Source organism: Cynara cardunculus, assembly GCF_001531365.2.
Source record: "Cynara cardunculus var. scolymus isolate 2C chromosome LG 16, CcrdV1, whole genome shotgun sequence".
NCBI lineage: Eukaryota > Viridiplantae > Streptophyta > Magnoliopsida > Asterales > Asteraceae > Cynara > Cynara cardunculus.
The window spans coordinates 626,454-638,419 of record NC_037543.1 but is presented as its reverse complement, the minus strand read 5'-3'; the positions used below and the strand labels follow the sequence as shown (position 1 = coordinate 638,419).

Sequence of the window (11,966 nt, the reverse complement as noted above, 5' to 3'; positions counted from 1 at the left end):
CATTTTATAACTTAATAATTAAATAAAAATATAGAATCTATTCATCGCGTTTTCAAGTGGGGTTTAAGGATATTCGTATAATACAACAAAATACATCTTGATTTTAATGTTTTTTTTTTGTTTCAGTTAATGTTATAATACGATTTTATGTAGTTTTGAAAAAAATGATAATATTTTAGTTTTTGAATAAAATATAAATATGAAAATATCATAAAAAATTAAAAAAAATATTAATATTAGTACCAAACTAACTATTTAAAAATTTTCATTTTTGTGTATTTCTTTAATTATTTTATTTGATAATATAATTTTTTTAAAGATAATAACTAAATATTTTTGTTAAAAATCAATGATTATCTTGATTATATTTTAAATTTTTTATATTTAAAATTAGATGTTTATCCTCTATTTAATTATGTTTATCTGTAGTTAGTTAAATGAATTCAAACAAGGAGCTTTAATAAGTTATATTTATGTATAATTTATTTATAATATTGAATTTTAAGTAATATGCATCAATAAACAGTACTACATGCATAAAAAATGGTTTTTAAAAGTTTTTGTGAAATGCTTTATAATATAGAATAGATAATTAATTAAATTATATTTTATCATTTGGTTATTAAAAAATGACTTTTTTATAATAAAGAAATTGGTTTTTGTAAATTATATACAGAGTAAATTACAAATTCGGTCTATGTGCTTTGTCGGTTATAACACTTTTTGTCCTTGTAGTTTAAAAATTATAAAATGGTCATTGTGGTTTGTAAAAACGTTCGCGTTTAGTCCGTTCTTCTAACGACCGGCCATTAAGTTTGAATTTAACCGACGGATATTTTCACCGTTTTATGTTTTTACTGTTGTATACTATTAAAACTAAAAGTATTTTAGCTCCATCAACTAATTCAATGACATGTGTCCGCCCAACCCTTCCCCAACAAGTTTCACACACCTCTTCAGTATCCCTTTCAATCATCTTCTCCGGTCAAATCGTCAGCCGATCTCCTCTGCCAACCACTAGTAAATCAGGATACAAACTTGTAATGGTCGGTATATTGACTTGTGGTCGACGATCGAGTCTACGGTGTGGTTCATTGGAGAAGGTAGATGGTTGTGGCGTTGGGTTTCACCGGAGAAAGTACTATATATCACTACAAAAATGAAGAGTATCAGCGAGGGAAAATTCCCACGCAAATCCGTCACTAAAAGGGTCGTTGATCCTTCGTTGATAGTTCTTCAGTCAAAAGCTCGTAGGTAATGCTATCAGCGACGGATTTGCGAGGGTTACTTCCAGCAACGGATCAGCGAGAGAAGTGATTCAGCGACGTATTAACGAGGGAAGTGATTCAGTGACGGATTGACGAGGGAATTTTCAGCGACGGACGGGGAGTAAAAGTAAAAAGAAAAAGAAAATACTGAAATGTTTTTTATATAATATGGGTTTTTAACGACTATTTACAATAATGGACTAAATCTAGACGTTTTCACAAATCATATCATACTGTAATTTCTAAACTTTAAGAACCGAAAGTGTAACAACTCACAAACCAAATGGACTAAATTTGTATTTTACTCATACATACATACATACATACATACATACATATATATATATATGTATATACATACATACATATACATACATACATATATATATATATATACATATACATACATACATATATATATATATATATATATATTGGTCCATTGAAGAATCAAATTTCACCTCTCTTTCTTAGTAACATAATGGCACAAGATAACGTATTCTCGTTACTTATGAAATGGTTGAGTGCCCCCGTAGGTGTTTTGGCGTACAATATGGTCGTCATGTTACTATCTCGTGATCGTCCCAACTTTTACCTCGATCATGTTCATATTTTTTCACACAACACAACCACGATGATCGGCTTCGACCTCAGGATCGAAAACACGAACGAAGGCGTAGGCCTTTACTACGAACATCTTCTTAACGTCACCTTCCATTGTTCCCCACCAACTATAACCACAAACACCTCCGTAACCATCGACAACTACACCATTCACGGGTTTTACCAAGGGCCAGGAATGGTTCATAACTTCCAAGACGTTGTGACCGTTCATAACGACTGTATGAAACCACGGGAGGCGAATGTGATGGTCTTTTGGGTGGGTTTGGACGCGAGAGTGAAGTTTAGGTCGATTGAGAAAAGGGATTCCGATTTGGTTGCTGTAGGTGTTGTGGAGGTTGACAGCAACACTGGGCATATGGTTCAAAACAAGACCATTCAATTGGAGTATGCTACTTCTTATTCTAATAGGTGGGGAGCTCAACAATGGCTGCTATCGATTCCATTGGCTTTGTTGTGTCAGTTACTTGCTACACTGATGCTTGCTTTCTCTTTGATCATTTTGGTTGCTGTTTTAGCTTTCATTCGTCAAGTTTGTTTGTGGCTTGGTTTGGAGCTAAATTTTGTTTTTGCTGCTTGTTTACTTGTCTTCACTTTTGTTCTTGCACACTCGGCTATCACTTTAGGTCTCTATTTGGTATTTGTATGGTTTCCAAACCGTTATGCATAATATATATATATATATATATATATATATATATATGCGCTTAATCATTTGAGAATATGTATTGTGATGACCGTGAGAATTTATATCTTAACGTATTGTTTTATATGGTTTTTTCTCATCTAAGGCTAATATTTAATGTATTGATGAACATATGTTTGTTTCATAATTTGTTTGCTTCATATGTATGCGGTTCACGATGTGAAACTCTTTACGTCTGACTATTGTTTCATGATTAAACAAGCTAAAAAGGATTACAGTATGAAACAAGTACATGTGATAAAAACACATTGTGAAACAAATGTATGTTAATCGATATTCTAAATTCTTGTCTTCGATGAAAATAAATCATAGAAAATAACACATGATGTATGAGTTCTCAAGGTTAACACAATATCATGTGTTCTCACATATTTAACCATATAAACGCCAAAAAAGTGTCCTATGTTAAACTCTATTCGGACGCTTTTAGTGTTACGTAAAACATTTTATAGGACGTTTGAATTTGTTTCATAATTATATAACTTGTTAAACATGATTATTTTATTAACTAACTTGCTTATCTATACTATATTACAAAGCATTTGAGAAAAAATAAAAACATTTGTTTATGCATCATGTATTGTTATTGATACATATTACTTAAAATTCAAGATTACAAATAAATTATCCGTAAGTACAGCTTATTAAAACTCGTGTAACTTTTGCAAATTAACATAATCAGATACATGATGAATATCTAATTTGCATATAAAAAATCTAAAATATAATTTGGATAATCATTGAGTTCTAACATAATATTTAGTTATTATATTTATAGTAAATTATATTATTAAAACGAAATAAATTACTTTGTTATTAAATTTAAATTAAATTATAAGAAAATTGAATTAAATAGTTATTTCATTGTAATATCATTATACTTTTTCAAAATTTTATGAGATCTGCGAATTTATATTTTATTCAAATATAAAAAGATTATTGTTTTATCAAAACCATGTTATAATATTAACAGAGAGACAAAAAATAAAATGAAACACTAAAATCAAGATGTATTATGTTACATTGTGCGGATACCCTTCTAATATATATTAAAGATCTTACAAGTTGCATTTTTCGATGTTCACAGTTAAAAAAATATTAAGTTACTGATAAGTTTTTTCTCTCTCTAAATATACAAATAATAAATCAATTATTACATATTAAAAAATTAATTAAAATAGTCATTTTTACAGGTTGGTTTCATCTCTTAGCCCACTTATTTATAAGCTGCTAAAATAGTCACAGGTCTGCAATTTTATTTTGCTGACATGGGTGAAAAATGTAAATTATTTTTACAGACCTGGATGAAAAATGTAAATTTTTACAATTAAGGCCTCTCATTAAAGCTACCATCTACTTTTATGTAAGAGATAAATATTTTTAACATGTCGTTTTATTTTTCATTAATAGTCACCAAAAATATTCATGTTGATAACCCATAAATGTTTCATATAAATAATTTTACTTCATTTTTTTACAATTATTTAATTACTTAAAAGAAATTGGACATCTATAACTAAGCCTGCTCATCGGTTTAGCTGACATCTATTGGATGTGAGGAGAATCGAACTGATCCAATCATCCATTGATTGAATTTTGTCAACCGATCCAATCCGTTTAACATTGGACAACCGGTTTAATCAAATCCAATTGATGATTGGATCGGTTCGGTTCCATCCATTGAATATTCTTATTAGATATCCACGAGATCAGATGGATCCATTCGACATCCAATGGATGATCAGAACGATAGGATCTAATAAATGTATTAATTTAATCCAATTTTCTAATAATGAAACATATTGATTAATCATTTTTAATGTGTGTTAAAACCAACACAAATTGCTTATTAATTTCTCCCATTTTTGCATATATATACTCAATTTCTTCGTTTTCCCCGTTTATTCTAAAAGTTTTAAAAAAGATGATAGAAACACAAATGATGGAAATTTATTTCGAAAACCTGCACTTTCTGGTGACAATGTGGGAAGTTTACGAATTTTGATAGGCTTCTACTTTGTGGAGGATGTTTGTTTGAAGATTTTGATTAAAGATCTTCTACAGCTGGAGTTGTTTTATAAAGTTGTATTTTGATTTTTTTTTAAATAGTTGTTAGATGGTCTTTGCCCCTATGGTTTTTGCGTGCGTAATTTCTTTTGGGTAAAAAGCTTCATCCTTATTCCTCTCCTATAGAAAGAGGTATTAGGTTCGTTTTGAAGATCATCCTTTTGAAGCTTTACTAGCTAAGGTCTCTCTTCTCTTAAGTTAAATTTTAGCATGTAATTTTTTTTGTATTAATTATAATCTGCTGCCCCCAGTCTCACCACTGTGGGCAGCAAACTTTTGTTCTATATTAATGAAAGTTGCGTTTAAGTTTTATTTATTGTCTTATATTATGTTTTTCATGTCCATTATAAGCTAATTTACTTATATGAGTGTGAGTTTAACTTAGGATTTTTATACAATATTTGAGTGCTTTTACTTTTTACCACTTCGTAAACTTGGTCACTTAAAACGGGACTTAAATTCAATACGGATAAGCTGATGACTTTGAAGTGTTAATATTAGATCTTAGACTAGAGATGGACAAATCCGTAATACGGCTTAAGTGATGTACAAAAAACTCGAGAGAGTCTTTGATAATTACGTATAGATGCGAATTTTGTATGTATTTAGCTAAGGATTAAGCATTGATTATTTATATTATAAAGAGATTTGAGTATGATTTTTTTTCCTGTCTAGCTAAATCAACAAGTTTTGGGATTGTGAGAGTGAGAACTTTGTGGGATCTGTTTATAAATATTCACTTTCGAGATTGGAATATTTACAAACATCTCATAAGTTTTTGACCATTATATTGTGTTTTTATCTTAAGGAATACTTACACCAATGCTCCTCTTTTATTTTATAAGCCTATTTTGTTTATTTCGAATTTGAAAGTTTTTTACCAACAAAAATCAAACTTTTATTCACAATCAAAACATGCTCAAGAAGTTCATGAAAGTCTCCGATTTTTAGTATTTCAATCCTTGTGGAAACGATCTCGGTATTTTACCACTTTATTACTTGCAAGCAATCATAGTGTCGGCGTGCACTTGCACCATCACTAAAGGAACTTCGTCCCCATTGTGTGAACACGAACGCTTATAAGCTGTCAGTAATCGGATGACTAATGACTAATTGGATATTGATCGGTTCGGTGTGGTCGATTTTGGTTGGTTCTGGACTGTCATCCAAGAATCTATCGATCCAAATTGAATGTTGAAAATTTCAATCAGATTCAACCCAATTACTTGGACATCCAATTATGGCCGATCGTTCTAATTGGATCAGTCGATTCAAATTATATCGATTGACTTTCTCCATAACCCCTATCTATAATTCAACAATAAACCTTATTTTTAATTCTAAACTTTACATAAATCCAATCAAACAACTATATTATTTTGACGTTCGTGAATAATATTAATTAATTTTTAGAGACAAGAGTGAATCATGTTTTTCGTTCATGTGGTTTGTTAAAAATTTTGATTTTTATCCCTGTGGTTTAAAAATTATGGTATATACCCCTATGGTTTGTAATGTAGTGCTATTTTTATTCTTATAATTTATAATTTATTATTGTTTCAGTTCTTGTGGTTTATAATTATTTACTATTTTGATCCCTTATACTTAAAAGATAAAAATTAGTCCAAAAACGAAAATAACAATAAATTACAAACCATAAAGATAAAAATCACAATTTCTAAACCATAAGTATGAAAATAGAAATTAGTAACAAACCATAAGGACGAAAACAATAATTAACTCTAAAGAAAATGATCAAAAATGTACTCAAGGCACTTAACGGATGTAGGTTAATAGAGTTAGAAGTTGTTTGACAGTTACTGAATGGTTTGGTTCATGATGATTAAATAATCAGAATCATTACAAGGCTTTTATGATATATTTTAAAATAATATATGATTGATAATTGTTCAGAATGAAATTAAGATGCTTAATGGTTTAGGGAAGCACAAGATACAATATCACTCAAAAGGTTTTAGAACTATTAAGCTACAGATTTTTTAAACAATATTCATCTTTTAACAATTCAGAGGCTGCTTCTTATTTTTTAACGAAACTATTAAGAGATAAACAAACAGACGACCATCCTCGTAATTATTTCACTCAAGGAACCTGATTCATAACTTTCATATAACCACAGGGACCAAAAATGAAACTTACTCTTATTATCGGCTTGCTCTTCTTCAATCGAATTTCAACCTACGCATAGAGTAAACAGATGATCGAACCAGAAATGGAGGAATTAACAGAGCTGGAGAGATTACAGGCTCAAATCCTTAATAGAATTGCAAAGCTCGAGCTCTCTATCCTTTCTCCATCCAACAATTCTCCCAATAATGACCTACCTACCATCACCACCACCACCACCGAAGCACGCCTCTCCGCCGTCCTTGTCGACGGCGGCGTCAAAGACTTCTCATTCAAGCGCGTTCCTTCCGATTACTATGATTGGTCCTTCGAATCTCGAAGAGACATTCTCGGTGCCGCCTCCATTCATCATCTATGTAAAAGCATTGTTCTGGTAATACTAATTGTCTAATTCAACTGATTTCATTTGTTTTTAGTAGTAATAGACTGTGGTTTTTGGTATTTTGGAAGGTAGAATGCGTTTTTATGCTGTGAAATTTGATTGTTTAATTTTTGAATTTCTGGATACTTCCATTTTCGATTGTTTAGGCGATAGACTGTATGTCCTTGAGTTATTTACTATCTCTGTTCCAAAGGAAAATAGTTGCTCTTTTGACTTTGAATGCCAAACATGTAAATTTTCAGCTTCAAATTGATGTACGTATTTGGAGTTGTTGAAGAAATCGCCAACGTAGATAAACCTACTACAACTAGAATGTATTGGTGTTTGAAGTTCTTCAATTTGTCATTGAGAATCATTGGATTTTACATTATAAATCAAATTCCAATTCTTACTTAAGAATGGAGGGAATACTTTAATTTAACTTCTTATATTATCCTGGGTCTTGAAATGGAGGTCTAATCTATAATACCTGAATTAAGCATAATGAACTAATTTTGCAGTTAAAATGTAATATGGAAGTTTGAATACTCTTTTACTGTGAATTTGACTGCTTAATATTTGAATATCTGGATACTTACCTTTTAGATTGTTTAAATCATGGTCATCCAAAAAGAAGCAACACTATTCAGTTTTGGTTGTCCTGAAAAGATTGCAATGTTCCATTTTTTGGAAAGATAAACCAAACCAAACCAAACCAAATGAACCATGTATACCCCCTAGATAAATAAGGGTCTGGAAGAGGTAGGATGCAATGCAGACCTTACCTCAACCACTAGKATCAAGAGGCTGTTCCGGTAAATACCCCTGGCTTGTGCACGAAACAAAGGTGTGTGCAAGCAGGTGATATGATAGGTAATATAACAGATGATCAGGAATATAACAGGTAGAATAGTGATTCAATGGTGTGTGCAAGCAGACAATATAGTCACGTGAAACATGTAATACAAGTAAAAAACTAATGTATATAGCAACTTGCACATTTTTTGGAAAGATAGAGAACTTTAAATTAACTTCCTAAAGTTGGAATACATCCTGAACCTTGGATAAGAGGTCTGATCTAGAATACTTCAGTTTAAGCTTAATGGACTAATTTCGCGCAGGTACTATGCTAAGAGTTTGTAGTTTAACTCACCACAAGGCATTATTTGTTATGCCTACCTGCGAGTTGGTCACTTGCTTAGGGTTACAAACGAGTAATTAGAGGATGAAGCAGGTCCTTATCATTATGGATAATTTGTATGCATTTCTTTGATAATACAATAAGCACCTACAACTACAATGTTCATAGCTTTTACAATGTATATAARTTCATAATGATCACCTATTCTATGAATAGTCTGTTTAATCATGGAAGTTAAAATGTATGCTATTCCTAAATACTAGTCATCTTCAAGTTTTAAAGTATGATTTTGTCCTACTGTAATAGCTGAGGATTAACAGCAATACATTTGAACTTTGTTCTATGCGTTATTGAACATGGGAGTTAAAGGATACAATTATGGATAGAATTTAATGTTTTCCCCTTGTTTTTGAGATTATACTTGAGTTGTGCGCAAACATAGCTTTTTACCATGGACGTGTTATTGGGTACTTATGGTCTATTTGTCTCTGGTATGCAGTATGCATATAGGGTACTACAAGTTTATATGTTATATGCACACGGAAAGATAATTTTAAGTCTTCATTCAAATACCTGAACATTCTCAAATATAGCCACGTCGAACAAATAATTTTCTACATCTCTGTGTTCAAATTTTTGTACCTTAAAAATGGGATTCCAACACTTCTCCTCCGCCTTATATTAATACTTTTTTTTTGTATATTGGTGCTCCTTGCAGGTTAATACTCAAGCTGCATCCAATATCACTGATTGCAGTGACCGCCAAAATTCAAAGTACTACGTTGTTGTTGTTCAGGTGCTTTTTTCTTTTACTTTTCAGTCTCTGTTGGCCACAATTCAACCCATCCTGCTCTTATTTTTCAGATATTTGTTTATTGCAGTACACCGCTCGATTTAGTGCTGAAGCTGTAAAAAACTTTCTTTATTCGCTCAACAATGGCAAGATACCCAAAAAGAGATTCAACTGTAAGTAACCTACTGTATCATATAAAAATATTACTAAAGCTGGAATGATGCAGCAAGACCTATGCATTTCTATGTATGTGATCATATGCTTCCACCTTTCTTTCTAATTTGAATCTAGGTGTCACTTAAAATGGGATTGGGGCATCAGAAACATTTGGTCTTGGTACAAATGATCCTAGTTCAAAGGCATTCTGGCCAAAGTTGGTTTGCCATTTGGCTGGGCCTTAAGGTTGAATTTGTTGAAAAACGAACTTGTGCATAACTCTTATGATTGTTCAAGTGTCATGTTTGATGAGTTTGTGGTTTCTTACTTGGGTAGTGACAATAGGGCATGCTGTGCTAATAACTGCTATGTGGGATTCGAATGCATGTCCTATGGCATTGAGGGTATCTGTTCAATGTCGATTAAGAGAATTTGGAAAAGTTCTGGAACATTTGTTTCTATCATCCTCAAATACTTCAATTGGGTAGAAGAGTGGGAATTGGGATTTGGGATGATGAGTATTTTTCAATATCCACAGAGATGGCAAGTGATGGCCCAAGTTCTAGTTCAACAAGGCTAGGAATCTTTTTAAAGTTACCATTTACTGAACTGCATATAAACCATCACCATTTACCAAATTCTTGATCGGATCACTCATGCTAATAGTTGACCATCATGCTACATTGGCATCCTTATGATGAAAAAAAACAATTTTCCAAGTATATACAACATTTGTATACGGCAAAACTCACACACACACTTCAAGGAGGATGGGATCTGCTGGTAACCCGGGTACCGCTGGGCCATTGACCCTTTCGGGAGAATGAAAATATTTGAATGTACAAGATTATCTTGTGCCATGATGTTAACTACATTAGAATTGGTGTTGCAGTAAGGCTTGCTCCAGAAGAGATATCACACAAGCTGACTGGTTATGAACACAATGGAGTAACATGCGTTGGCATGAAAACCGACATCCCGGTAAGCAAAATCTGCACAAATCCTCTTAACATTTCTTGTTGAATTAAAGTTCTTCAACTGGAATCATTATTACTATCATGCCAACCAAGATATGCTGATACCCCCTTATTCTTACATCAAGTTTTCAGACATTAACTAGTAATGGATTTCAAAGGGACCATTGTCTTCTTGACCCAAAATTACATACATGGCTTAATATCTTTGCCAAAGGGTCAATGGCCTAGCGGCATTCAGGTTACCCGTTGATCCAAGCCTCCTTGGAGGTCAAGGTTTCAAGCCGTGTGTGGGTTTTGCCGTATATAAATATTATATACTTCAAAAAAGAAAAAAAGAATTCTATGTTTGACACTATATATAGTTAATAAAATATTTCATTATTGATCAAATATTAACCCTTTAATAATGACAAAATAGGCAAGTTATGGCATCCCAACTCAAAGCAGCATATTGGCATGTATAACCTCCATGTTTTTCTTTTTCCTTTTGATAACCATGAGTGTTCGGGTCAGCTTGCTTGCACCTCGACTAATCCCATATTTGGAAACATTATTTTCCATCCGTTTCCTTTCCTTTCTCGCCTAAAAAAGTTTCTAGAACATGAGTTTATTCTTTTTTACTTTCCTCCCCTTTTCCTCTCTTTCCCTTTCCTTTCATTCGTAAAAAAGGTTTTGAGAAAGCAACGTTAAAGTTAATAGCCAGACAAACGTCCAATAGCCCTAAGGGGACTCCAATTGGTGACTAATGGGGACCTAACCAGTTGAGCTACCCTCGATGGTCATATAACCTCCAAAAGTGATATTTTCTTCTTTTCTGCTGATCTTACCAAAAAAGTTAAAAAGAGCCCAAGGGATTTGAACTTGTAACCTATAAATCTGTAATGCCACATGCAATGACACTACCAGTAGGTTGCAGTCACTTTTTGTTAACTTAGAGAAGCACACATCAATTAAAGCGATCTAGGGGACATTTTGATATGTGTGCATTATGAATTTATGATACATAATCATCTCACCTGGTGAACTTGGTAGGTTATTTTGGACGAAGCAATTGTGAAGCTTCGTCCGGATTTCTTCTGGTTGGGTGGCGGAGACATCGATCTGAAACTAGGAATCAACACTTCTGAATTCATCAACTTCGCAAAACCGTTCATTGTGAATTGTAGTGGCTCTTGATTCGTTTGAATCAAAGACGTTGCTAACGCACCTATTGTTTCCGGGGTTTATCACTTTCGAGTGAGGTTTACTGGTTTTTTTTTTTTGTTTTTTTGTTTTATATTAATCATTTTAATCAACTCATTTGAAGAAAGAGTGCTTGATAATTAATCTAATAGAAGGGCCATCATTGTTCATGCTTAGAGGATAATTTCAGAGTAAATTACATTTTTGGTCCTTTGGTTGTTGTTCACTATTAAGTTTGGGTCAATATTTTAAATTAATGACAATTTTAGTCAATGTGGCTGACATTTTGTTTCATTTTTGGTCCCTTGACTAACAGCGGTTAAAGAAATTAGTTAACTTAAAGGTCTTTTTGGTTCTTTTACACTTTTTTTTGTCTTTTTCATTTTTTGTTTTATTAGAATATATAATACTCACTGTTCTAAACAACTTGCTACAACAGTCGTTATGGCGTCCCATAAGTTTGTATCTAAGCCCATGGCACGTCATAGCTTAATACGCAAATTTTTAACACGATATTTGATTTTTCTTACATTTCTAATATCTTAT

General features: G+C 32.3%; 1 protein-coding gene across 1 annotated transcript; it reads left to right on the top strand.

The window, feature by feature from the left end:
* Positions 1-6,856: 6,856 nt before the first annotated feature.
* On the top strand, positions 6,857-11,693 carry LOC112529580. Its single transcript, XM_025140904.1, has 5 exons — positions 6,857-7,183; positions 9,031-9,108; positions 9,194-9,278; positions 10,154-10,242; positions 11,271-11,693. The coding sequence occupies exons 1-5, from the start codon at positions 6,881-6,883 to the stop codon at positions 11,412-11,414; spliced, it is 699 nt and encodes a 232-aa protein (XP_024996672.1). The 5' UTR covers positions 6,857-6,880; the 3' UTR covers positions 11,415-11,693.
* The last annotated feature ends 273 nt before the right edge of the window (positions 11,694-11,966 follow it).

Excerpts from the sequence above, each read along its gene's own strand:
- LOC112529580 (XM_025140904.1), top strand. The coding sequence starts at position 6,881 with ATGATCGAACCAGAAATGGAGGAATTAACAGAGCTGGAGAGATTACAG. Across the intron at positions 9,109-9,193 it reads ACTACGTTGTTGTTGTTCAG|TACACCGCTCGATTTAGTGC; the intron begins GTGCTTTTTTCT and ends TGTTTATTGCAG. Across the intron at positions 9,279-10,153 it reads ACCCAAAAAGAGATTCAACT|TAAGGCTTGCTCCAGAAGAG; the intron begins GTAAGTAACCTA and ends TTGGTGTTGCAG.